Here is a 27,552-nt window from a genome sequence, read left to right on the forward strand (position 1 = left end):
AGCACTGTGTTTTCCATAGCGAGCCCAGTTTAAGTAATTGGGAGAGCACCTGTCTGCCTGTGTGAGGGGTAGACAAGTGGAGCACAACAGTGGTGTCAGGAGCGGGATGGAAATTGTGCTGTGAGTGGACGGGCAGACAAGAGTGACGCCTCGGGCACAATGGACCTCGGCGAGCACGGTGCGGCTGGCGGAGCGAGTGGTGGGGTAGTGGTGACCTTGAGGCTGATAAAGACGCTAAGCCTGGCCAGCTGGAGTTAATTGCCTCAATGTTGGCTGGCTTGAGGCAGAAATAACGCTTCAAGGTCAAAGCAGGCACAGCAGGCCGAGTGCGCTGAGGCACAGGCCAGCAGGCTTGAGGAGCAGGCCGTGAGCAGGCCGAGCGCTCCGAGGCACAGGCCAGCAGGCTTGAGGAGGCACTACAAGCAAGTTTGGCTTCTGTGCGGCAGGAGGCACGGCAGTATACCGATCAGGCCTGCGAGGAGGTCCGGGGTGAGCTACAGAGGGGCCTAGAGGCACTGAGAGGTGAGGTGCAGGAGGTAAGGTTTGAGGCGAGGCAGGCTGCCGTGTGCTGCCCCAGAGGAAGTGCAGAGTGAGCCTTTGTGTGATTGGGGGCAGTGTCAAGCTTCGCTGAGGCCACGCAGTGCATTCTCTGAGCCTCCGGGCCTGGCGTGTCTGGCCGGGGGTCACGGTCGGGGCTCAGCGGCTGGCGTGGGCTGCGGCGGCAGGGCGCGAGCGGCAGCCCCGCCACTGTTGCCAAACAGCCCGCCACCCTCGCCTCCTCACCTAAACCCTACCCTGCATCCTTTCTTGCCCCAGTGCCTGCCTTCTACCCTGCTCGTTCGTTTCCTTCCCACGACCACCGCAGGCGTAAGCCGGCTGAGTATGACGGCAAGGTAGCTTGGGAGGCCTACGTTGCTCAGTTCGTCATGCTCGCAACAGCTCAAGGGTGGACTGAGGAAGAAAAGGCGCTGCAGCTGGCAACGGCGCTGCGGGGCCCGGCACTCGAGATTCTCAGCCACCTTCCAGCCACCAAGCAAGCTTCCTTTACCAGCCTGTCGGAAGCCTTGCAGCGCCGCTTTGGGCACAGTCACCAGGCTGAGGTGTACAGGGCTCAGCTGAAGAAGAGGGCGAGGCAGAAGGGCGAGACGCTGTCACAGCTGGCGCAAGATGTGGAGGCCCTTGCGAGGCGGGCTTATCCGGCTGCTGGTGAAGACATGACGACCGTCCTCGCCCGTGACGCCTTCGTAGATGCTCTGCAGGACCACCAGCTGCAGATCTACGTAAAGCAAGCCCACCCTGGTGACCTGCAGGTGGCTTTGGCGAGGGCCATGGAGTTCGAGGCGTTTCTCAAGACGTCAAGCCGCCTCGCTGACTACGCCAAGCCTCGGAACGACGTGCGAGGCCGGAAGGCGAAGGTCGAGCGTAAGGCGGCGTCGAGGGAGACGAGCCCCGAGTTTGGTGGCCGTTGCTGGGGCTGCGGTGAGAAGGGCCACAGACGCGACCGATGTCCGAGGGGGCGAAAGACGCGTTCCTCGACCGGCCGAAGTCTGGGGCTTCCAGACTTGCTGCAGGACTGCGGCAAGTCTGATCACCGCTCAGCGCCTGCCCCAAGCCGAAGCAAGTGGCGCAGGCGGGAAACAGCAGCGGGCTGGACAAGGGGGCGACTACCCAGCCTGCCAAGGTCGACATGCCCCCACTTGTGTAAGATGCCGCCATACCACTAGTTCGGTGCAGGTGGAGGGCAACGTAGACGGTAAGTCTTGCCGCCTGACAGTCGACACCAGGGCTGAAAAGACCCTGGTGCGCCCCGAGTTGCTGGACGCTGAGCGGCTCCCAGACGCCCCGCAGAGATTGTGCGGCGTGACGGGGCATTGCGTGGCACTCCAGGGGCCTGTAGTGGCTCGTGTCGGCGTGGGCGGCGCAGAAGAGCGGCTGCCAGTGTACGCCGCCGACCTGGATGAAGAGGGCTTGCTCGGTTTTGACTACCTGGTGCAGACTGGCGCATGTATCGACTTTGGACGGAAGCGGATGAGGGTGCACGGACAAGAGGTGCCCTGGCTTCCGGAAGTCGGTTGTGCCGAGGTAGTGACGGCCGAGCGATTGCACCTTGCCCCCAGGACGGAGCGACGAGTCCAGTGTCGACTGTCGAGGGTGATGCACGACGCGGAAGGCATAGTAGAACCCTCAGAAAACCTGCACCTGACTGACGGTGTGGCAGTCGGGAGGAGCCTCGTGGGAGCGGGGGAGGAGTTAGTGACAGTACTCGTTGCTAACTTCTCTGACGAGGCTCGGCGACTACCCGCTGGTGCCAGACTAGGCACATGTGAAGAGGTGGAGCGAGCTGAACAGCCGTCGAAGAGTGCGTCTACGCCTGCGGAGGGAGTGCTGCCTGACCTCCTGGAAGACCTGGCGCTCAGGGGCTCCGCTAACCTGACGGAGTCGCAGGCGGAGAGGGTGCGTCACACCTTGACGCAGTACTCAGACGTGTTCAGCCGGGGCGACTTGGACTTGGGCCGCACGTCGCTGGTGAAACACAGCATCAACACTGGAACCAGCGCGCCCATCAAGTGTCCCCCTCGACGTATCGCACCTGCCCGACGAGAGGAGATGCAGCGCACCGTCAACGACCTGGCAAATCAGGGGGTGATCGAGAAGTCCGACAGTCCGTGGTCTTCAGCGGTAGTCCTGGTTAAGAAGAAGGACGGCACACAACGCTTCTGTGTGGACTACCGGGCACTGAATGACGTGACTGTGAAGGATTCCTACCCCCTGCCGAGGATCGACGACACCTTGGACGCGCTGGTAGGGGCGAGGTGGTTCTCCACGCTCGACCTGAAGTCGGGCTACCACCAGGTGGAGATGGCCGAAGAGGACAAGCCGAAGACAGCCTTTTCCTTCGGGCAGGGCTTGTGGCAGTTTAATGTCATGCCCTTCGGCCTCTGCAACGCCCCTGGCTGTTTTGAACGTCTGATGGAGCGGGTGCTGGACGGCCTGCAGTGGAGGACGGCCTCATCTACCTCGACGACGTCATCGTCTACGGAGGCACCTTCGAGGAGGAGCTGGGGAGGCTGGAGGAGGTCCTGCAACGCCTGAGGAAGGCTAACCTCAAGCTCAGCCCCAAGAAGTGCTCCCTCTTCCAGTACGAGGTGCCGTTCCTGGGGCATGTCGTCAGCAAGGACGGCGTGCGCACAGACCCGCAGAAAGTGGCAGCAGTAGCAGACTGGCCTCGGCCCACTAACGTAGCTGAGGTCAGGAGCTACTTGGGTCTGTGCACCTACTACCGTCGCTTCGTGCAGGACTTCGCCACCATCGCGGCGCCCCTACACCGCCTCACTCGTAAAGGAGTGCCGTTCGAGTGGGACGCGGCGTGCCAGGCTGCGTTCGACGGCCTGAAGAGGGCCCTGGTGGCGGCGCCGGTCCTGCCGTACCCCCACCCGAAGCTCCCTTACCTGCTTGACACCGACGCCAGTGCGGAGGGCATCGGGGCTGTCTTGTCGCAGGTGAAGGATGGAAGGGAGCACGTGGTGGCCTACTACAGCGCCAAGTTCAGTAGGCCTGAACGCAACTACTGCGTGACCAGGAAGGAGCTGCTGGCAGTAGTAAAAAGTCTCGAGCACTTCCAGCCGTACCTCTACGGCGCTGAGTTCACCGTCCGGACCGACCACGCTGCCCTGCAGTGGTTGAAAACACTGAAGGCGCCGGAGGGTCAGCTGGCGAGGTGGTTGGGAAGGCTCGAGCAGTTCAACTACCGGATTGTTCACCGCCCGGGTCGTGTGCACAGCAACGCCGATAGTTTGAGCCGGCGCCCGTGTGAGGCAGGTTGCTCTCACTGTGCTAGCAAGGACCCCGACCCTGTGACTCGACGCCCGTGTGAGGCAGGTTGCTCTCACTGTGCTAGCAAGGACCCCGACCCTGTGACTCGACGCCCGTGTGAGGCAGGTAGCTCACATTCCGTCCCTGAAGGACCTGACGCCGTGAGTCAGAGCCCGTGTGAGGCAAGCTACTCACACCAGGCGCGTCGGGACCCTGACCCTGTTTGCCGACGCTTAACAGTGCCTGCCAACGCCACTGAAGGCAACGACCGGTGGCGTGAGGCACAGAGCGCAGACCCCGCTCTTGCTCCTGTAGTGCGTTGGCTCAGGGCCAGCGGGGAGCGACCCCGGTGGGAGGAAGTGTCGGCGGAGAGTCCTGCCACTAAGTGCCTCGTCGACCAGTGGGAGACGCTGCGGTTGGACCGGTGGGGAGTGCTAGTAAAGCGCTGGGAGGTGTTAGGCGGAGTGGGCAGAGACGCCTGGGTAGTGGTGGTACCCCGTGCAAAGCGTGCTGAGGTGTTACGGGAGTTGCACGCCGGTGTTACTAGTGGCCACTTGGGCGAGAAAAAGACCCTTAAACGTCTCCGCCAGCGCTTCTACTGGGTCGGTATGCGGAACGACGTTTCCGAGTGGTGTCGGGCCTGTGACGTTTGTAGTGCGAAAAAGGGCCCCACACGCCGGAATCGGGCTCCGCTTCAGTTGTACAGCGTGGGGGCGCCAATGGAGCGGGTTGCTGTAGATATTGCTGGCCCGCTGCCCATGACGCCCCGGGGCAATCGTTTCGTATGCGTCGTGATGGACTACTTCACGAAGTGGCCTGAGGCGTATGCGCTCCCGAACCACGAGGCTGAAACAGTGGCGAGTGTCCTAGTAAACGAGTGCTTCACCCGGTTCGGTGTGCCGTCAGAACTGCACTCAGACCAGGGCCGTGAGTTCGAGTCCCGTGTGTTCCGTGAGTGCTGCGACTTGCTGGAGTGCGGAAGACCCGAACGACGCCACTCCACCCGCAGTCGGACGGGATGGTGGAGCGGTTCAACCGGACGCTCGCACAGCAGTTGGCCAAGTATTGCGGGGCAAACCAGGAGGACTGGGACGTCAAGTTGCCCGCAATGCTGATGGCGTACCGGTCCGCTGTGCACGAGGCCACTGACTATACACCCGCACGTCTTATGTTTGGCCGCGAGCTCAGACTCCCCGTGGATCTGGCGACGGGCGGCCGCCGGACGTGGGCCTGCCGACTGTCACCTCTGGCTTCGCTGCCGCGCTGCAGGAGAACCTGGTCGAGGTCCATCACCAGGTGCGCGGCAAGCTCAGAGTGGCAGGCCAGGCGATGAAGGACTACTACGATCGCCGCATGCGGGACGTGAGGTATGCGGTGGGTGACAGAGTGTGGCTGCATAACCCTCGCCGGAAGAAAGGGTTATCACCGAAGCTGCAGAGTCCCTGGAGGGGCCCTACACGGTGATTGCAGTCCTGTCCGCTGTCACCTACCGCATCAGGAGGGGCCGCAAACGCTCCTCTGTCGTCCACGTTGACCGGCTCTGGCGCTACCATGGGCCGGGCCGTTACTCCTGGGGTACTGGCGCTGAGGAGGACCCTGACTACCCCAGTAGTGACGAGGAGGACCGGGCAGAACTTGACCCGGTGGACGTCGAGGTCGCGGATGATGTGGAGGAGGAGGCAGGTGGAGACGCCGACCTGGAGGCCGGCTCTGCTGGTGACCTGGACCAGCCAGCTGCCTCTCCTCGCCCTCACCTCCACCGCGACGACCAAGACGTGAGAGGAGGAGGCCAGGATGGCTTACAGATTTTGATACAGACTGATTTGGTTAGTTCCCCAGTTATGTTTTGTTTGTTTTGTTAAGTTGGCGAGGCGGGTCGCCTGCGCTTAAGGGGGGGGGAGTGTTACGCCAAGGCTTAGCTTAGTTTAAATTGTAATTGGCGCCACGTGACGTAATGAGGGTTCCCTGCGGCCCCGTTGAGGGGGCGGGCTGGAGAGGGACGCCATGCGGCGAGGAAGAGTGGAGACGGAGAGAAGACAAAGGACGCGCTCGCCTGTGCTCTGTGCCTTAGGACTTAATCGCCTGTGATTTGTGCCTTGACTGCCTCCCCCTTGGACTTATAAGGATTGTACAACGTTCTATTGCTTAGTAAACCCCAAGAAAGTCCGCCCTGTATTTAATTGTGCCTCGCTGTGTGCTCTGTGGGTGTGTGCGAGTGTGTCCGCCGGAGTGTCTTTGTGTCTGCTGTCCGCCTCGTGGGAGCACTGTGTTTTCCATAGCGAGCCCAGTTTAAGTAATTGGGAGAGCACCTGTCTGCCTGTGTGAGGGGTAGACAAGTGGAGCACAACAATATATTGTTACGCCACCCCCCCCTACCACACACCATCCACGGGCAGGCAGGTGGCGTAATCCCCACCAGAACAACCACACGGGCACCAGTCACTCACAGCGGCCCACACAGAACACCGAGGGGAGCAGGAACGGGGCAGGGCACAAAGGATACACGTTCAACACTAAGTTCTAGTTTAATGACAGGTTCCTCACACAGTACAGCAACTTTCAAGGGCACAGAACAGTAACTGTTAATCAGGCACAGTACAGGGGCACGGCAGACACGCACACCGGATGCACACAGCTCGCGAGCGGAGCACACAGCTGAACACTCTCTCAAGCCCAGACACGCGTCTTCTCAACTACAACTCCTCAGCCACCCTTGCTCCCCCACTGCTCGACTCAGCACTTCCTGCCCGGCGGCCCGGCGGCCCCGGGCCCCCTCCTGTCTCTCTTGTCCCAACAAGTAGAGTTGCACCATGCTGAGGTAACATTGCATCATGCTACAATTTCATCACATTACACATACAATCATTCACATACAGCACATTCGTAACAAAATATATCCATAGATATATATATATATATATATATATATATATATATATATATATATATATATATATATATATATATATATATATATATATATATATATACACACACACACACACACACACACACACACACACACACACACACACACAGTATACCTTTCGAGTTTCGCGCTCGCTTCGTTCCGAAGGTATAAAGGACCCTCTCAACAGTCAACTATCAACAGTGGCGTTCCACAGGGCTCTGTCCTATCACCCACTCTCTTCCTGTTATTCATCAATGATCTTCTTTCAATAACAAACTGTCCTGTCCACTCATACGCCGACGACTCCACTCTGCATTATTCAACTTCTTTCAATAGAAGACCCTCTCAACAGGAAGTACACGACTCCAGACTGGAGGCTGCAGAACGCTTAACCTCAGACCTTGCTATCATTTCCGATTGGAGCAGATGGAACCTTGTGTCCTTCAATGCCTCAAAAACTCAATTTCTCCACCTATCAACTCGACACAATCTTCCAAACACCTATCCGCTATTCTTCGACAACACTCGGCTATCACCATCTTCAACACTAAACATCCTCGGTCTATCCTTAACTCAAAATCTCAACTGGAAACTTCACATCTCTCGCTAAATCAGCTTCGAGGTTGGGCGTTCTGTATCGTCTCCGCCAGTTCTTCTCCCCCGCGCAGTTGCTATCCATATACAGGGGCCTTGTCCGCCCTCGTATGGAGTATGCATCTCACGTGTGGGGGGGGTGGGGGCTCCACTCACACAGCTCTTATGGACAGAGTGGAGTCTAAGGCTCTTCGTCTCATCAGCTCTCCTCCTCCTACTGATAGTCTTCTACCTCTTAAATTCCGTTGCGATGTTGCCTCTCTTTCTAACTTCTATCGATATTTCCACGCCGACTGCTCTTCTGAACTTGCTAACTGCATGCCTCCCCCCCTCCCGCGGCCCCGCTGCACACGACTTTCTACTCATGCTCATCCTTATAGTGTCCAAACCCCTTATGCAAGAGTTAACCAGCATCTTCACTCTTTCATCCCTCACGCTGGTAAACTCTGGAACAATCTTCCTTCATCTGTATTTCCTCCTGCCTACGACTTGAACTCTTTCAAGAGAAGGGTATCAGGACACCTCTCCTCCCGAAATTGACCTCTCTTTCAGCCATCTCTTATGATTCTTTTTAGGAGCAGCGGGTAGCGGGCTTTTTTATTATTATTGTTTCCTTTTTTTGTGCCCTTGAGCTGCCTCCTTTGTTGTAAAAAAAAAAAATGGCGCTAAACTCAAGGATCGCGAAACTTGAGGTATTGAAAACACTGAAAAAGCGCTTATTTGTTCCGACCCGTGGATTTTTTTTTTTTTTCAACATGTGGCCTATGGCGCCGGTAGACTACCCATCTGGGCCTGATGGTCGGCCCCGAGCCCGTCATGGCGCAGGCAACTGCTTATAGTGGTGCCATTATACTAGGCGCACCTAACATCACTGTAGCCGATCCAGGATTCAGTACGTTTCCTAACTAGTAGCAGGTAATGGTATAATTGTATTTCGTAAAGAATCCTTATAACCAAAAACTAACTAAAATTATGGATATTCTTTTTCTTGAACAGAACATTGAATAAACAACAGAACAATAATATTGTTATGCCGGACGTGTTACTTGGGTTCCGTGTCGCCGTCAGGAGACTCCGTGGGAGGGAGATATGTAAACACATTGCACAGCTGCTGTAGTTTAATATTCTTCCTTAGTAGTGCAATTCACTCTGACTCTTCACTGACCACTAGCTTACTATGACTGGGACTAACTCCTCTCGCCCTCTTCTCCTATGTATATACCGAACAGTACAGTCAAGAACATGTAGCAAAAATATGTGCGAGTTGGCAACACTTCCCGCCTGCAGGCGCCTGGCCGCGGGCCCAGCGGGGCGCGGGCGGGGCCTTGCTCCCCGCCCCCCTGCTCGCTCCTCCCAGAGGCTCATAGACCCCAGGGGAAGCTTCCAGCACAACAATATGAAAATACGTATAGCCACCGTTGCCAGGTCATCGTACTCAGAGCACAGGATTTACCGGTTTCTGACGCCTAACTATTGTCAAGAAACATCAGGATTTAACTCTTTTAACGATAACTATAAATTAGTTTCGTTATTGGAGCCCGGAAGACAGTTGAGGGGTAGGAAGTCGGGAAATATAATCGGCTGAGTACGACAATCTGGCAACGTTGAGGCTGTAGCCCGCAGGCCCGAGCCGGCCTATACGCCATTTTGCGGGTGTCAGATACCACAAATAGCATATTTTTACTGCGCAAAGCAGGTGATATGTCACTTATTATGACTAAGTGAGCTTTCATATTTATCTATTTGTGTATATTTCATGGTGGCAAAACTTTCATTACTAGTTTCATATTTACTAGTGACACAAATATGTGACTGTTTTTCACAATAGAATTTCACTCAAACAAGTGAATCAGACACCACAGAAATATTACCAGTGTGTGTATGAATGAATACAAAGATAAGCACATACTTTGATTTAACTCAAGGTTGTCTCGTGGATCATTAATAAATAAAAACAAAATATCTTGATAGGCTACTCTTTAGCCCGTTACCGGCTATGGCTGCCAAAAAAGTCCCTCCGCCAAGTTTATACCCCCCATTTGGTGATTGTTAGGTGCGCCTATTGGCTCATGCTGCCCCCCAGACCTCACTTTTTTCCTCCTTTACTTCCTTGTTATCTCAAAATACGTACTATCTTGAAAAAAGGAAGAAAACAGGGAGAGAACGGGTCGTTTTAAAGCCACAGATGAAGATTTGCTGAGCTCTGAACACTTGCTTGTGATTCGCTGGGAGTCCGATGACGTCATCGCCGGCGCTAACCCAATCAGCGGCCTCACTGCCTTAAGACGGTGCCACACTGGCCGTTTTCCTCTAACCGTTGTAGCAACTGGCAACGCCCGTACGCCCATCCGAGAGCGAGTTCTCGGTTGTCCGTGGTGTCACACTGGACCTTTTTCTTCCCGCCCCGTTGGTGGCAGCTTGGGCAACCGGCAACTCTTCCGGGTGTGCGTCACACATATAAGGGGAAATTAGAAGGGTGTGGGGGGAGAGGGCAAGAAGGGAAAGTCAGGTCATGTCATGACACACACACACACACACACACACACACACACACAGAAAGGGATATGAGAAGGGTGGGGTGAGGGAGGGGCAGAAGGGAGTGTCAGCATGTCTTGATCTGAGTCAGGTCATATCCTGACCAAAGCCCTGATTTGACTTCCTTTCTGCCCCATCCTTCTCATTTCACCTTCGGTGTGTGTGACAGGTATGGACATGACCTGACCTGAGTCAGATCATGTTCTGACCAAAGCCCTGACCTGACTTTAATTACTGACCCTCCCTCCACACACCCTTCTCCTTTCTCCTTGTTTCCATGTCAATATTTCACCTTTCATGAGAGGGGCTCATAACCAGAGTGAAGCTACACACCTCCTCTCAAGTCGGGGGCTCGCGTGGTATTAAGGCTGCGCCGAGTTGAACCAAACGCGACAGGGACGAAGCGGCGGGAAGTTCAAACTCGGTTAACGTGTTAATAGGTTTCTTGCACGTGACGTCACACCTTCTCCGTGGCGGCAGCAGACGATGCATTTAGCGTTGTGTGGGACCGAGCCCGTATCAGCTGACGTGTGAGGTATATAACATATATTTTTTCATCATATCTGTGTGCTGCAGCCACACGAAGCTGGTACTAATACGAGGAGTGGTCTCTAAATACAGTCATCCTTAGCGCCTGAAACCAGCCGTGGACCCACAGAACGAAATGTAAACAAACTCAGCATTGTGGGAAATGTGTGACGTAGGTGCAAGGAACCTGTAACACTCTCTCTCTCTCTCTCTCTCTCTCTCTCTCTCTCTCTCTCTCTCTCTCTCTCTCTCTCTTTTGCCATAGCCACAATGTTTGGAGCAAAACGTCCAGTGTGATAGAACCTTTTAAGGTAGCGTGCATGACGCCGATGGTAAATACACGTGACCCATACGTCAAACCAGCGCGAAAGTCGGGGTGATTATGCGCGAAAGTCGGGATGGTAAGAATTTAGGGCTAACCGCGAAATTCGAATATCGCGAAACTCGGATAGCGCGAAACTCGAGAGGGTACAATGTGTGTGTGTGTGTGTGTGTGTGTGTGAATATATATATATATATATATATATATATATATATATATATATATATATATATATATATATATATATATATATATATATATATATATATATATATATATATATATATATATATATATATATATATATATATATATATATATATATATATATATATATATATATATATATATATATATATATATATATATATATATATATATATATATATATATATATATATATATATATATATATATATATATATATATATATATATATATATATATATATATATATATATATATATATATATATATATATATATATATATATATATATATATATATATATATATATATATATATATATATATATATATATATATATATTTTTTTTTTTTCTAAAACAAAGGAGGCAAGGGCACACAAAAAACAACAATAAAAAAAAAAATAAAAAAGCTGCTGCTCCTAAAAAAGAAACAAAAGAGGTGGCCGAAAGTAAGATCAAATACGGGAGGAGAGGTGTCCTGATACCCTTCTCTTGAAAGAGTTCAAGTCGTAGGCAGGAGGAAATACAGATGAAGGAAAATTGTTCCAGAGTTTACCAGCGTGAGGGATGAAAGAGTGCAGATGCTGGTTAACTCTTGCATAAGGGGTTTGGACAGTATAGGGATGAGCATGAGTAGAAAGTCGAGTGCAGCGGGGCCGCGGGAGGGGGGGAGGCATGCAGTTAGCAAGTTCAGAAGAGCAGTCAGCGTGGAAATATCGACAGAAGATAGAAAGAGAGGCAACATTGCGGCGGAATTTAAGAGGTAGAAGACTATCAGTATGAGGAGGAGAGCTGATGAGACGAAGAGCCTTAGCCTCCACTCTGTCCAGAAGAGCTGTGTGAGTGGAGCTCCCCCACACATGAGATGCATACTTCATACGAGGGCGGACAAGGCCCCTGTATATGGACAGCAACTGTGCAGGGGAGAAGAACTGGCGGAGACGGTACATATATATACAGGTAACTCTCGATTTACGCGAGTTTGGTTTACGCGTTTTTTAAATAACGCGGGGTCCAAAATCCAAATAAATTTTTAATTTAGACGTTTTTTTCACTTATACGCGATATTTTATGGAGTGGCCACCAGATGTCTCACGCAACTGGACTCACACGGCCACACAGCTGAGCTCAGTCCTTCCCGAGCGCCACTTGAACAACAATACAGTACCTACGCTGCCACGCTACTCAACAATAGGGTTGGGCAGGTACCGGTACCAGTACCGGTACTAACGGTACCAGCAATACGGTACGGTACTGGTACCAGACTGCTCGGTACCGGTACCAATACTAGCCAACCCCTCATGGTGTCCCTCATTTCTTCCTCACACGAGAGAGGCTGGGATTGAGTGCCCGAGTGGATATCTCGGTTCTGGTGACACGCGGCATGCAGCTGTTTGTTGTGTGGGTGTGGTTGTGTGGTTTGTAAATAATGCAAATGGCGGCCGGGCTGGGATTGCGTGAAATAACTCCTCGTACAAGACTCATGATGAACAGTTTTTGATATCATATTCACCCCATTATTCTCACTAATATTAATAATTAATAATGAACACATGGACATTTTTTTCTAACATGATTTTTTATGTAGCTTGTACTGCTCCTTAGTCATACAATCTTAAGCCACCTGTGACATCAAAATCAAGATCATACAAATGGCGCCCGACGGAAAAACGAGATAACAGCAAGGCATGGGTGATCCTCCACCGATTTAGTCTTTGTATAGTAGTTATTAGATCGCCCTGTATTCTATGGTAACATATTATAGGACAGCTACGGACTATGAAGGATTATAAACAATAATAAAGGTAAGTTTGCCGTTGTTATTGGATAAGACGAAAAACAGACCCTTAAAAACTCCCCAAAGAAGAAAAAAATCATTAAAAATTTGTACATTCAGCGTATAGCGCGCAGGGCTAAACTTTCAGGCATTTTTTATGCGAAAAAATGCGCGCTATACGCCGAAAATTACGGTATTTATTTTTCGACAGAAACCTACCTCTTGTTTGATTTACATTGTTTTTGAATTACGCGACCTCTTCAAGAACGCAACACTCGCGTAAATCGAGTTACCTGTACAGGCTATAAGGCACACAGAAATGGGGGGCACGAACACAGGCAGGCAGGCAGACAGGCAGGAAGGTCACAGAGAAGCAGACACGAGTGTCTTGCTTCCTCCCCAGATGGCAGTGTTCCTCGACTCCCCGCGGCACGCCTCCATGGTGAGGTACACCCCACGCTACCTCCAAAATTAACAAAATAAATCGTTATTTGGCATCTCAAACCCCCTGACACTTACCGACATTGCCTCTCAAGGACAGTCACCGCTTGTGGTTTGTCGACAGCGGATATGCAACGCACATCAGCTAACACTGGGAATTTTTGCATTTTTTTTCCAGTTTCTCTTATTATTATAGTCTATCATGTCAAGGAGAAAGAGACCTCTTAAGCCGGAAGAAATGACATTTGGTAGCTGAGGATATAGTTGCTGATTTTTTGGATGATTTTGATGATCATCAAAATCAGTGATGACACTCTAAACCTTCATATAAATATATCAATATACATATAACCAATCTAACTTAAATAACATCTATATATAGATTCAAATGTTTGTTCAGTTTTGCGTCAAAGTCTATATATAGACGTCAATCTGGAATGCCCACTTGCGGGGAATCTATATATACACGTATGGATGAAAATCGACAGTGTCTATACATAGACGATTTTTTTTTTGGTAGTACATACATCTGCCCTGCCCCCGGGAAGGGGTTAATAATAATAATGATGATGATGATAATAATAATAATAATAATAATAATAATAATAATAATAATAATAATAATAATAATAATAATAATAATAATAACACTAATAATAATTATTATTATTATTATTATTCTTATTATTATTATTATCATTAATTCTGTTATTAAAAAAAAAATTGCGGGGCGGGGGGCATGTGACCGCCTGTATCCGCTACTGAAGCAGTACATAAATTGTTGATGAAGTGGAGGATTGTTTAGTGACAGGTGTCCTCTATGGTGTCAAGGTATTTGAGGTAAAGTCATCCATGATGACCACTTCTATTGAAGGACATAATGAAAATACTCCACTATATTGCAGTTGTCAGAATACATAGTAACAAGGACACTATACTACAAGGGGAAATCAAAAATTTCTTCAATTTGGGTATTTATTTCGGAGGAATAAAAATGATAACCATATCATTTTTCAATGTAATTACCCTTGACTTGAATACACTTGAACCACTTGTCACGAAGGCTCTGGATCCCTGCCAGCCAGAAGGATTCCAAATGCTCCTCCAACCACATCGTCACAGCCCCCTTGACCTCATCATCATCGTGGAACCTCCGCCCCCGCAATGAGGATTTGAGCTGGTGGAACAGAAAGTAGTCACTGGGGGCCAGGTCTGGACTGTAGGGTGGATGATTGAGCTGCTCGAAGCCACAGTCCCTCAGAGCAGCCTGGGCACAGCGGGCCTTATGGACCGGAGCGTTGTCGTGGAGGAGGACACCACAGGTCAACTTGCCCCGCCTCTTCTGACGAATAGAGTCCCTCAAGTGACCGAGTACTCCGGCGTAGTACTACCCCATGATCGTAGATCCGTGCGGCAGGAAGTCCAAAAGCAGCACTCCCTCAGTGTCCCAGAAGATGGTGGCCATGATCTTGCCAGTCGATGGTTGGGTTCGAAATTTGAGTGGTGTCGGTGATCCCTTGTGTTTCCAGGCCATGCTCTCGAGCTTTGTCTCTGGGTCCCAGTGGTGAATATCCACGTTTCATCACTTGTCACGACCTTCGACTCAAATCCCGCTGGGTCTGCAATGTACAGAGTCAGCAGTTCCTCCGAACTTGTGCGACGCTGAAGGCGATCTCATGCAGAGAAAGATTTCAGGGCACCCAACGAGCAGAAACTTTGCTCATGCCCAGGTCATGATGAATAATGGTGCAAACGCTTCCATGAGAAATTCCAATCTCCAATGAAATTTCCTCCACCTGCACTCGCTGATTCTCCATGATCATTGCCTCCACACGATCAACAGTGTCTTCAGAGGTCGCTTTGGAGGGGCGTCCCACACAGGGGTCATCCTCAAGGGACTCACGGCCATGACAATATTCTTTGTGCCAGTGGGTGACTGTGGCATACAAAGGGGAAGTGTCGTTGTACGCTGCAACCAGCCTGTCATGGATCTCCTTCGCATTCTTCCCCTCTTTTGTCAAGAACTTGATCACTGCACAGTACTCAATCTTGTCCATTGTTGCCGACTCCTGCCAACCACATCCACTGGTCATTTCCTTAAGGCTGAGCAGGGAGTGAGGGAGTGGAGTGGCACTGTTTGTGAACATGTCAGAACCTGTCCTTAGACACAATGGGACATGACTGGTTGTGCTAACTAACATACCAAATTGCAGAACTTTCTGACCACCCCTCGTACTACAACATATACAGATTAAATAAAGTCAATGAAATGTATAACATCAACATTATTACAGTTAATTTCAACAAAGTTAATATGTTTCTTAACTCTTTCATTGCTAAGCGCTCACAACGAGACTATCCCCTCAGGTGTGCTCCGGCACCCCAGCGGGGGAAGGGGATCTCTTTTAACCGCTATATCTCAAAAGCTATTCATCACAGCCACAAAACAATAACACCATTGGAAAGAGAAGGCCAAGATCTATAATATTTGGTTATGTAAGCCTCTCCTGTGAACGGACAAGCACGTTCAGGTTTTTTTTTTTGCTGTGAGTGCGACTGGCGCTCGCAGCGAGCTTTTAGTACCACCAGCAAGTGACGCTAGTGCTCGCTCTTTTAACCGCTGTATCTCAAAAACTATTCATCACAGCTAAAAAACAAAAACACCATTGGAAAGAGGAGGCCAAGATCTATATGATTCGGTAAAGAGAAAAAAAAACTCCTCTCCCCTGGGATGACCATACCTTCACAATTGCCCTCCACTGGCTCGCGGCCGCCAAAGCTAGGAACAGAGTGGAAAGTACAGGCACGTTCAGGGGGTGTTGCTTGTGAAGATGTACATTTATACGTGCGCGACAGTCAGCCGTAAGGCAACTACTGTTGATCTCCTGATGATGGGGTGCTGGAAGGGCAGTATTGCTAACTGCAAAATTTACAACTATTTGGTCAAAATATGTCATGTGATAGGTGAAGCTATGCAAAAATGTCGCTATATTGGACAACAACATCCACCAGCTGCTCGTCCGTAGATTTTCCACGCTGGGCTGACATATATTCCACCAAATTTAGTGGAGAACGCACTGAATTGGCAATCCTGTGTTGTGAGAAATATTGTTGGAACACTCTCATACGTGCGAGCGTTTAGCACCACCAGCAAATACGCCTAACGCTTGCTGCGAGCGTTTAGCCATGAAAGGGTTAACATAGACACACTCCAACATGCTTCCTAATGTTGCCAGGAGCATCAGAACAGGCAATGTTGTAAAGCATAATAGACACAAATGAATGAGAAACATCAGATTATAACCATGTTTTAGCAACACCAAATATATATAACTTCTGTTAAAGATATGAACTTACATTGACAAAGTTAATCAGGCACTTACAGAAACCAAACTTCAAAAGTGTGAAATAGAGAATTGTCCTCCCATGACTTTTCCCTGCTTTTTAAAACATTGCAGGGGGTGTGTTCTCACCTGTGCCAGTCACCTCCCGCCTCAAGTCTCCAATATTCTAGCTGTGGCGTTCGAAGTCGAAGAATTTTACTTTGACCTTCGTGGCAGGATGAAATGACCTCTCAGGATAAAATGGACTGTGGCATGCACTGCGTTGCCAGACACAGAACTGCTAGATAATGCACAAATTGCATGCCCTGGCCCCCGCCAGGCATGCATGCTAACGTCGTTTGCTTTGTGTCTTCGGCATCATGGATGGGAACACCTTTGATGTGTATGTATTGTTGAAGCTATTACTTAACTTTTAATTCATTAGAAAAGCATAAATTCCACGAGACATGCCAGTCCTCTCGCCAGACCAACTCAGCTGGCTGCACCAGCCGCTAGAGTTGGTATGTTGGCACCCACCTCCGTTCATTAGAACTACCCCTCTTCTTGATATCCCACCCCTTGCAGGGCTCTTACATAGCCCAGGCAGCCAGCGTGCTGGCAAAAATAAAAGTAGATAAATTTAAAAAAATCCTTTCCAGATAAGGACGACCAGTTCCCTCTTCCAGTCAGGAGGAATAGTACCAGATTGCCATATGGCAGTCAAGACCGCATGCAACCTGCGGATCATGGCCTCGCCTGCAGCTTTGAGCAGCTTCACACTGGCGTTGCAGATACCAGGTGCCTTTCCACTCCTTAACTTTGCTACAGCCTCTCTGACTTCTCCCAGAGAGGGCAGGCTTTCGTCAGTGGGTGCATCAGCATCTGCCACCTGCAAACCAGCAACTGGAAGCTGCCCTCTCGGAGGGTCTGCCGTATACAACTGCTCAAAGTACTCAGCCCAACGAGCCTTCGAGGATCCCATGTACAAATTCGATGATTATGTCAGACTCAGAGTTGCAGACTTCCAAAGCATTTATAAATGCCTGCAACATAACATCAAAGAGTCACAGGATAAAATGATCACTCAGCAATGGCAGGCCACTAAAGACAAACTCGTAGTGATTGGGACGTTGTGTTTATTCAGATCCAAGAGATTAACAGCAAACTCGCTTCCCGTTTTGAGGGCCTTTACCGGGTTCTTCAGTATGAAAAGGGAAACAAAATAAAAGTACGGCACTTGACATCATATGCTGTCAAAGTTGTCCATCTCAACCACGTGAAGGAAGTCTCTCATTCCTTTGATAGCTGTGAGGAGCTCTTCTGCCTGGACAGCCTTCAATTGGAGCTGCTGATCCTCCTCCCTCAGAGGAGTATCACAAGAAACTCCATTCTTATTTGAAGGACCACCCTCCCGTCCAACCCCAGTAGTGCTTTCTGTTACCAAGAACGACTCTAGTAGCCCTGTGCTCTATCTCTTACAAATCTTTTTTTTCTCGCTCAGCTGTTCTTCCAAGTTCAACATTTGTTTTCTTCCTGCATTGTCCATAGATCATGCATTTCCTCTGCCTGATGCTCCTATGTCTGGCCTCCATCCTCTACATCCTCTCCCACGTTGTTCTTTCTGACTCTGCTACGAGGATCTTCTCCGGAGAGGGACCTTGGCTAGGCCACATGGGAAACTCTACTTTGTGGAAGATGTGGTGAATGTCAGGATAATTTTAGAGGATGTCCACGAACTAGCAGGTCATGTGCCAGTCTACTTGAGGTGGATGAGACAGATAGACCAGACCGTGAACCATGTCACCCAGGCTGCAGGCCAATCAAACACCACCTTCTCTTTTCTTCCATTGATCTCATCTCTGCGGTCCAGTTTGCACTTCACTTGGCACTCTATGTTTTCAATAACGACCTACTTACTCTGGAAGCATGTTCTCACCGCACATCATGCTCACGTTCACAGCAGGAGAGGTCTGTTCAACCTCTGTGGTATGGTTCTCAGCTCCCTTTTTGAGTTAGCTATGGAGGATGACCTCACTCAAGTCCATGAGACAGTTGGGACTCTTGACAGTCGTGTTAAATGATCAGGTGCAAGTGCTGGAATCTGACACAGCTGTAATCAAAGATTTGATCACCCATCATAACTTGTTAATTCGTGGTCGGACAAACTTATCCTCAAAGGGGTATGTTCATCCTTGCCAGGTGTCACCAGCGAATAGGCTATTGTGCCCAAAGAGCTTGAACTATTCTTTCAGCTTTCGTAAATTACCTGTGTTTCTCTGGGACTTTGTAACAGTTACACTTCATTACTGCAAGTGACTCTGTTGTTAATAAAAATGTAGCTGATTATTCTCATTGTTTTATTTATTGGTAAACGAGAGAAAATAAATGCCTAGTACAAGCTTATCCTCATCAAAAATCGTTCTTGCATGAAAGTCCTGTGAAATCAAGTAGAAATGGGCTCTTTAAAAAAGTTCTATTTACATTACAATATTTGCTGAGTACCTGCTGTGGGTGTATCAGTGTCACCTTCGGTGAAATTTGTCAAAAACATTTGGGTGTCAGGCGTCAGGATGACTTGTTACTGGAAAAGCACATAAATTACATTTTTGGAGATACATATGACATGTTAAGAAATAGAAAAATGGCATTTCACTACCTGGGTAAATAATGAAGATTATAACCAAATGATAAAACCAAGTCTAGAATATGCAGAAGTGGTATGGTCACTTCAAAAGAAATAATATGTAAAGAAACTACAGAGAATACATAGGATAGCCACCAAGATGGTACCAGAACTGGGGGACTGAACCTATGAAGAGAGATTGAAAGAAATGCAGCTGTTAAAACTGGAAGGAAAAAAGAGCTATGTGAACACTATACCAACTTATAAATGGCATAAAAAAATCAGAAAATTAAAGCAGTTACTGAGAAGGGGAAGAGGTGGTGGAGAGTTGACATCACAAGAAGTTGAGAAGGGGAATGTGTTTTAATGACACAAGAAAGTACAGTTTTCCCAAAAGGAATATGAATGCCTGAAACGAATTAAAAGAAAAGATGGAGGCAAAGTGTGTAGGGAATTTTCAGAAAAAAAGGACAATTATAGATACCAAAATAGGACCACATGAATGTAACTCAGGCCATGTATACTACAACAAGGTAAATACAACTAGGTAAATGCTCACACACACACACACACACACACACACACACACATGACTTCCCCAATGGTGGCAGGCATGGGTTAAACCTAGTAGAGAACATGGTGCCATCCGCCCATTTGATCTCGGCAAGAAGCAAGAGCTGCCAGAATGTGCTGAAGACGACGATCCAAGGCAAGAAGATGAGGATGGTTCAGGACTGGTGTTAGGGGGTCAGAGTTGAGCAGTTGCTGCATTGCTCGAGACAGTCCGCCCCCAGTGAGGAGAACTAGACGCTCGTAAGTGGTCTGTCGCAACCTGTGGGGAAAAGAAAATACGTATGATGGAAACTAATCCAGAGAGAGAGAGAGAGAATTTACATATTGTATTTCCTGCCATATAAGAAGCACTTTTTTTTTAGAAAAAGAAGATTGAAAAATCAGCCTGTGTCTTATACCCTGATGGTTAGGCCTAGGGGTTATTGTTACTGGTACGAAACCAACACCCAAAACACCTCCGTCTGACACAATAGTTCCCAGATGTCCCCAGAATGAAATATATATGCTTATAAATTATTAGATAACAATTACAAATGAAAATGATGCTAAAATATAAAATACATGCCTGAATGATGGCAGATTGATGATACATCTGCCTAAAAGATGGCAGATTGATGATACAAATGCCTAAATCCCTTAGTGGTCATACCAGCAAGATTGTCTGCCGTGTTTACATAGTGATGATATACCACTGGGACTCTGGGAGTTTGAATGATGTTATTTTACTCCTCTGGCCACCTACCTCCAATAATCTGTTCCTCACAAACTTGGACTTTACTTAGGGCTCCTTTGTAATTAGCCAATTTAGGAAAACCTGGGCATCAACTGAGATGTTGAGGAATTGTAATTGAATATTGTGGTAAGCTTTTAGAATTACTAGTAAACATTTAAAGGCTAAAATTACACCCATCAATTCTAGAGCAGGTATGTTGTGCTCATTTCTCTCATTTAGAGGAGCTATCTTTGCCTTAGAAAAGAGGTATGAGGCCTATTCTTTTCCTTCACTCAGAGCATAGGCTACAAAGCCATAGGACTCTACAGAGCTATCACAAAAGATATTCAGTCCATAAGTATTTTGCTCATTGAGTGCTTGTCTGGGGAAGGTCAGTTTGGACATTTCAAAGTCTCTGCTCAAACTTATAGTGTGCTCTGCTAGCCTACCATCTGAACCCATTTGGTCTCTCAATTCAGTTGAACTTGAGTTCCAAGACCTTAATATATATCCACCTTGGCTCCTCCTTTCAAATGCTAACTTATACAAGTCTTTCATATCAGTTAGATCATTGCCAGTTATTAGCATTCTGACAGATCTTTAGCAGCTGTTTCTGATATGTAAGACTTTTGGCTTCCAGTGTCTATTAAGTATCTTACTTTCCTACATTTCTTTCCATTCTTTAAATTCAATGTCATAGTAGGAAGCAACTTTGATGAATCAAGGCTTCTCTGAGCCACACACAAACTTACACTAGTCTTCGGTTAGGGGTCTGATTTGTTATTCTGCAAAGGACACAGAGTAGTGGCGTGTTCCTTTATTTTACACAACTGACATGCATGTGTCCTGATCCAGCACACCTTGTACACAAGGACAAATCTCTAAGTCTTTCAACTTTTATCTTCATATTTAGGGAACTTAGAGCATTTTCCTGGAGAATGCCCTTTAGTCACAAAGCTTACAGGTTGATATTTGAGCTGTATTAAATGATTCAAAGTTTTGCATGGTGCTCTTACCTTCTTTATCATCTTTGATTTTACAAGGACTTACTGGTTTGGCATATTTATTTGAAGGCTTATTGTTAGGTTTATCAATGGTCTTCTTCCCAACCGATGCAGTATTTATTAAAGTTTTTATTGCTTCGTTGCAATTGGCAAAAATGTCAGTCAAGGTTGGGTATTTATTGGACAACCTATGCACCAACTCTCTCTTTAAGGCCACGGGTAGTTTGTTAAAAACAATGTGGCAGATTAGTGAGTGTCCAGCAGTTTCTTCTGCTAGTAGGTCAACATCATGAGCCTTTAATTCACACATGTAGATAAAACCACATTTCGTTCAAGTAAACTTTAACAGAAGTATAATCAGAATCAAATTCCCCAGTAGGTGCTGCTTTCAAAATGTTCTTGAAAGTTTCATCTATGATGAATTTCACATCTAGAAACTCTTGTTTGAGCATCTGGAGTGCCAAGTGGTAGTTGGCATCAGAGATAGTTAAGTGTTTGACTACTGAAAGAGCGTAATCTCTTAAATACCCATACAGGTACGATTGTTTGGCAGAGTCCGGTAAGTTTTTTCTGGAACCAATTACATTATTAAACTGTATAAGGAGGGTATTGGAGGCAAATTTATCTTTCTCCTTAACTGTAAAGGCTCCACACTGAAGAGGAGGAGGCTTACTATCACCTACTAATGGTTTCAGGGGCCGTGTTCCCCTGTTTTTCGCAAATAAAACTTTAACAAAGCGTCGGACAAGGATGTTATTTTGGCAGTGGATGTTTGAGACCCCGACCTAAATGGGCAAAAATATGATTTGGTGTCACATGTGGATAATGAAGCACTTATATGAGTAAATTTGGGGTAAACTTGGCTAAAAGTTAAAGGCACTGTGAGCAAGGCTAGCCCCACCCCACTCATCTTCTCGTGACGTCGATGTGACGTTTAGCTCTGACGCATGAGTAATCACCCATCCAACCAGCAATTATGTCTTACTGCTTCACACACACACACACACACACACACATCAATATTTAATCTACTGTAAATATGGATGTTCCTTATATGGACTATCAGTTGGGGAGAAACAGTTTTACTTGAAGGAAATTACTTATCCTTTACATGGAAAATGTGACTATTGGTAGTACATGCTGCACGTATATAAGCGAGCAGTAGTTTCTGGTTTCATCCCTTGTTGGTTCACCAACCTCCCTCACACCCAACCTTTCCTTCCTCACACAATCATCCCCACCCAACCACCCAACAACACCTTTGTCGTTGGCGGGGGTAGCCTCGCCCACAGTACCTTTAACTTTTAGCCAAGTTTACCCTAAATTTACTCTTACAAGTGCTTCATTATCCACATGTGACACCAAATCATATTTTTGCCCATTAGGTCGGGGTCTCAAACATCCACTGCCAAAATAACATCCTTGTCCGACGCTTTGTTAAAGTTTTATTTGTGAAAAACAGGGGAACACGGCCCCTGAAACCATTAGTAGGTTTAAATTAGTCATTACTTCCTGGAAGTTATCAGCTGAACTATCACTAGCAAGTTCTCCTTGAGCATTCACATAATACTGATCTAAGTCCGTGCTGATTTGCACTGAGTAATCTACTTGAGAGTCTAGCTCATCATAAAAGTATGTCTCATCATGAATACTCAAGTCATACTGACCCATAAGGTCATTAATTTCTTTGTCATAATTCTTGATTTGTTCCAGCTCTGCTTCAATATCTTTCAAACGTTTTTTACAAAATACTGGACGGCTTCATTCAACACATTTTACTTATTGATGTTAATGGTGACCTTGCGTTTGTGCGCACTTCTCTTTCTACGCAATGAACTATTTAGTGCTTTAGGGTCAACCTCCTCATTCTGACTTTCCTTTCTACTAAATATGTAAAAGTATATTTACCAATAAAATTTTACTTCAAATTACCTATGTACAATAATTCCTCTAATCACTCATTGCGGAGTATGTAATGAGCACGCCCCCAGCCGGCAGTCACCAGGACTCGAATGCAACTACCCCGGTAACATTCAGTTGAATGAGACCAAAGCTGCTGCACCGAACCTCTGAAGCACCTGCGATGGCCGAAAGGGTGCTTCGCTCCTTCCGGAATGATAAACTACCATTCCGGGATTGAGGTGCTTAATTAAAGCATCAATTCCCCCGGCTTGTTTAGGTAGCACTGGGTCCCATCGTCCAAGATCAGTGTCTTAATTGTCTCCCAGACCACCGCTCGAAAACTTTCTCGAACGAGTGGCCGACTAAGCGAACCACTCGCGTACCTCGTTTGCTCGACTGACCTGTAAGTATTTATTTTAAACAAGGCGGCAGTTATTTAAATGGAGGTAGCCTTTTGAGAAGAAGGGTCAGCTCATTAACTTGTGTTTACTGGCAGCGAGCACCGAATGCCGGCGTGGAGCCGGGCCGATTTGTTTACATTTAAGCCCGATTTACTGCTCGGTGATTTCTAATTATTCTGAAATATGTGTAAACAACTACATTACTTATTCTGAAATATGTTGTTTACTCTAAGCCCGAGTTACTGCTCGGTAATTAGTTTACTTATTCTGAAATATGTTGCTATTTTATAACAATGCACCAAGGGTCGCACTCACACGTGGCCAACTTACCTCTAATAATGGATAGACCACCCTGCAAAGGACTCACTAACAGTTAAGGACACAACAAGTAGGGCCCCAGCTGAGTTTAACCTGTGAATCACTTAGCTATAGATAATGAGGTGGTCTCAGAATAAGTAATCCGAAACAGTCGGCTTTGTGTGAGACCGATCTCTTGTAGTAGTAGAATGTAGTAGAGACCGAGGAACTGCGAGACGAGACTTGGGAGGTCTGTACTGGGCAACTGCTGCTCTGAGACTAGGCCTGAGCGGCTTCTGGTTACCAACTCGTAATTTCCAAAACGACCCCTGAATCTCTCGCTCGTAGCTCGGTTTCTTTGTTAATAATACTTAGTACTAGCTATGAACCACCCTCGCTTCCCAAACAACCCTTAATTCCTAGCAAAGTGTAAGGTACTGAACCAACTGCTCTAGGTCATTGAGGAGAACAAAGTTGTAGGCTTGTTCACCAGGCTGGTCAGTGAAAGAGGATGAAAGCCAAAGCTGGTGGTGAACATTGAAATCTCCTAGGATGGAGATTTCAACAAAGGGAGAGTGAGTCAAGATGTGCTCCACTTTAAAGTTCAAATAGACAAAGAATTTTTATACTAGTTAGTAGAGTTAGGTGAGATATAAACAGCACAGATGTATTTAGTAGTAGAATGACAATGAAGTCTTAGCCAGATGGTGGAAAATTCTGAGGAGTCAAGGTCATGTGCACGAGAGCAAGTGATGTCATTGCGTACGTAGACGCAACATCCAGCTTTGGCTTGAAATTTAGGATAGAGATAGTAGGAGGGAACAGAGTAGAGGTTGCTGTCAGTAGCCCCTGAGACCTGTGTTTCGGTGAGGAAGAGAAGGTGAGGTTTAGCGGAGGAGAGATGGTGTTCCACAGAAGGGAAATTAGAACGAAGACCGCGAATGTTGCAGAAGTTGATAAAGAAGTTTGAGGAGTTACCTCTTGGGTTGGGAGCCAAAATGGGAGTCCTCTGAGGCAATTTGTGGTCTCCCTCCCCAAGGTGGGGACTCCAAGGCATTGATAAAGTACCCCATTTTGAATTTGAAAATTTTGGGAAATGGTGTATGTGTTGTGTGTATGTATTGTGGTGTGGGAAGAGAGAGGATCTGTCTTTAGAGAGCATGCTGAACTACTCTCTGGTGTTGATGAGACAATGGGGAAATGGAAAGTGAGGACACAGGCAAGGTCTTTGGTAAGCTTGACAAAACTTGGTAGCTCAATTTCGTAATGCTGTACAAAGGCTAAAGGGTCACCGAACACAGGGTGGGGTGAGGTGTGCTCATGAGCTCAGAGGCAGGTTAGGGGAAAGAGTAGGAAGTGTGCGAATGCCGCTCTATCCTCAGTAGGACATTTGAATAATATTTCATTTTATTTTTTTAACCCCTTCACTCCAGCCGGGCCAAAACAAAGCCCCGCCCCGTATCCGGGCTGGCTGCGCGTGCCAAATTTCAAACGTCGCTACTGATTATAACAAGTTTTCAGCCATAAACTCAACATAATCATCATGTATTATATATAAAGACATGCAAAATTAAATGGTGCACATAAAGAAACAAATTAATTGATAATTTTGAGATGTATGCATAAATACATAGAGAAATTTGCATTATGCGTAGATGACGTGTGTCTGCTGAATTGTATTTCCTTATATTAGTTGTGATAAAGAAATAGATTTGTGGAGGGAAAAGGAGGAGAGGGAAGGGAAGGACACAGACATAAGATCATGGAAAATATCCCACTGATTCACCGGCAATATGCACAGATCTCATGGAGTAAAAGGCTGAAAGGCCGTGTGTGTGTGTATTTACCTAGTTGTATTTACCTAGTTGTGAAATACAGGAAAAGAGCTGTACTAGGCTCGTGCTGTCCCGGCTCCATAACGCTTATTATCCAGTTTGGCTTTAAATTCATTAATCGTTTTTGCACACACAGTCTCCTCGTCAAGTCCGTTCCATGTTGTTATGTTTCTGTATGGATAACTGTATTTCTTGATGTCTCTCCTACAGTCGCTTTTCTTCAATTTCTTACCATTGCCTCTTGTCACACTTCTGTCACGTACCACTAGGTCTTCCCTGTCCAATTTCTCCAATCCCTCTTGTATCCTGTACAATGCTATTAGGTCCCCTCTCTCTCTTCTGCTCTCCAGTGTTGTTAGTCCCAATTTCTCCAGTCTTTCTTCATGAGTATGTTCTCTCAGAGTTTCCGGTAATTTAGTCGCTGCTCTTTGTATTCTTTCCAACTTTCTAATTTCTTTCTTCAATCTAGGTGACCACACTAATGCTGCATATTCCAGTCTTGGACGTATCATCGATGTTATTAGTTTCTTCACCATTTCTTCATCTAAATATGTAAATGCTGCTTTTATGTTTCTAAGAAGATTGTATGTTTCCCCAGTTATCCGGTCTATATGTTTTCCAAAGGATAACTTGTCTGTTATGATCACTCCCAGATCTTTTTCTTCAGTTTTTTTCATGGTTCTTTCGTTACTCAGAGAGTAGTTCCCCGATATTCATCTACTGCTCTTACAAAACTCCATCACGCTACACTTCTCTGTATTGAATGTCATTTCCCATTTGCGTGACCATTCGCTTATTCTCTCGAGATCTTGGCTCAGGGCTACACAGTCATCTTCATTAGCCACCCTCCTCATTATCATCAGCAAACATATTCATATAGCTTGTCACCCCTTCTGTCATGTCATTAATATAAATTACAAACATAATCGGAGCCAGCACTGATCCTTGGGGGACTCCACTCGTCACTTCCATCCAGCTTGATTTATTATTCCTGATTACTGTTCTCATTTCTCTCTTTGTCAAAAAGTCCACAATCCAATCCAATATTGAACCACCCAGACCTCCAACATGATTAAGTTTCCATATTAATCGTTTGTGTGGTACTTTATCAAACGCCTTCTTTAAGTCCAGATACACACAATCTGCCCAACCGTCTCTTTCCTGTATTATATCAATTACTCTTGAATAGAAGCTGATCAGTGTGTGTGTGTGTGTGTGTGTGTGTGAGAGAGAGAGAGAGAGAGAGAGAGAGAGAGAGAGAGAGAGAGAGAGAGAGAGAGAGAGAGAGAGAGAGATTTACATAGAAAATCAGACCACACAGACCCCATGGTCCAGACTAGGTGGTCTGTCCTTAAACCTGAGTGATTTTACATTAATCAGAAGGCTCCAAAACATTGCATTTCTACTCTAGTTGATATTAAGTTGAAGGAAGTGACGGTCGAGCTTTTTTTTGAAGGAGTCAATCGTGTAACACTGGACCACTGATGGTGGGAGCTTATTCCATTCTCGCATTACAACGTTGGTGAAGAAAAATTTGGTGCAGTCTGAATTTACTTGTCTACATCTGAGTTTTACGCCATTGGGAGAGAACAGCATCTCTCTCTCTCTCTCTCTCTCTCTCTCTCTCTCTCACACACACACACAGCCCGGTAACTCAGGGGTAAAGCGTCTGGCTCACAACCAGAAGGACCGGGGTTCAATTCCCCGGCCGGGTGAAGATAAGTTGAGTTTATCTTCTTTCACGTGTAGCCCC

General features: G+C 47.2%; 2 protein-coding genes across 4 annotated transcripts in view; one reads left to right on the forward strand and one right to left on the reverse strand.

Annotated features, from left to right (window-relative positions):
• Positions 1-1,504: 1,504 nt before the first annotated feature.
• LOC127005268 (protein NYNRIN-like) lies at positions 1,505-13,278 on the forward strand. The gene is made up of 6 exons (XM_050874061.1): positions 1,505-1,582; positions 3,297-3,819; positions 3,880-4,780; positions 10,430-10,442; positions 13,092-13,130; positions 13,225-13,278. The coding sequence occupies exons 1-6, from the start codon at positions 1,505-1,507 to the stop codon at positions 13,276-13,278; spliced, it is 1,608 nt and encodes a 535-aa protein (XP_050730018.1).
• A 5,517-nt stretch (positions 13,279-18,795) lies between these two features.
• Positions 18,796-27,552, reverse strand: part of LOC127004767 (glycosaminoglycan xylosylkinase-like) — a 145,269-nt gene continuing 136,512 nt past the window's right edge. For 2 of the 3 annotated variants that reach the window (XM_050872875.1, XM_050872874.1), the window contains exon 8: positions 18,796-19,907. In XM_050872875.1, coding sequence (XP_050728832.1) covers positions 19,700-19,907 — 208 coding nt within the window. In that variant the 3' untranslated portion in view covers positions 18,796-19,699. The remainder of the gene's footprint in view (positions 19,908-27,552) is intronic. The other variant, XR_007757982.1, reaches the window with a different exon arrangement.

This window comes from Eriocheir sinensis, chromosome 29, assembly GCF_024679095.1.
Source record: "Eriocheir sinensis breed Jianghai 21 chromosome 29, ASM2467909v1, whole genome shotgun sequence".
NCBI classification, from domain to species: Eukaryota; Metazoa; Arthropoda; class Malacostraca; order Decapoda; family Varunidae; genus Eriocheir; species Eriocheir sinensis.

Coding starts and splice junctions, on each gene's coding strand:
- LOC127005268 (XM_050874061.1), top strand. CDS start 1,505: ATGTCCGAGGGGGCGAAAGACGCGTTCCTCGACCGGCCGAAGTCTGGG. Junction 1,583..3,296: donor TTGCTGCAGGACTGCGGCAA/GTCTGATCACCG, acceptor CGCTTCGTGCAG/GACTTCGCCACCATCGCGGC. Junction 3,820..3,879: donor CCGGCGCCCGTGTGAGGCAG/GTTGCTCTCACT, acceptor CGTGTGAGGCAG/GTTGCTCTCACTGTGCTAGC.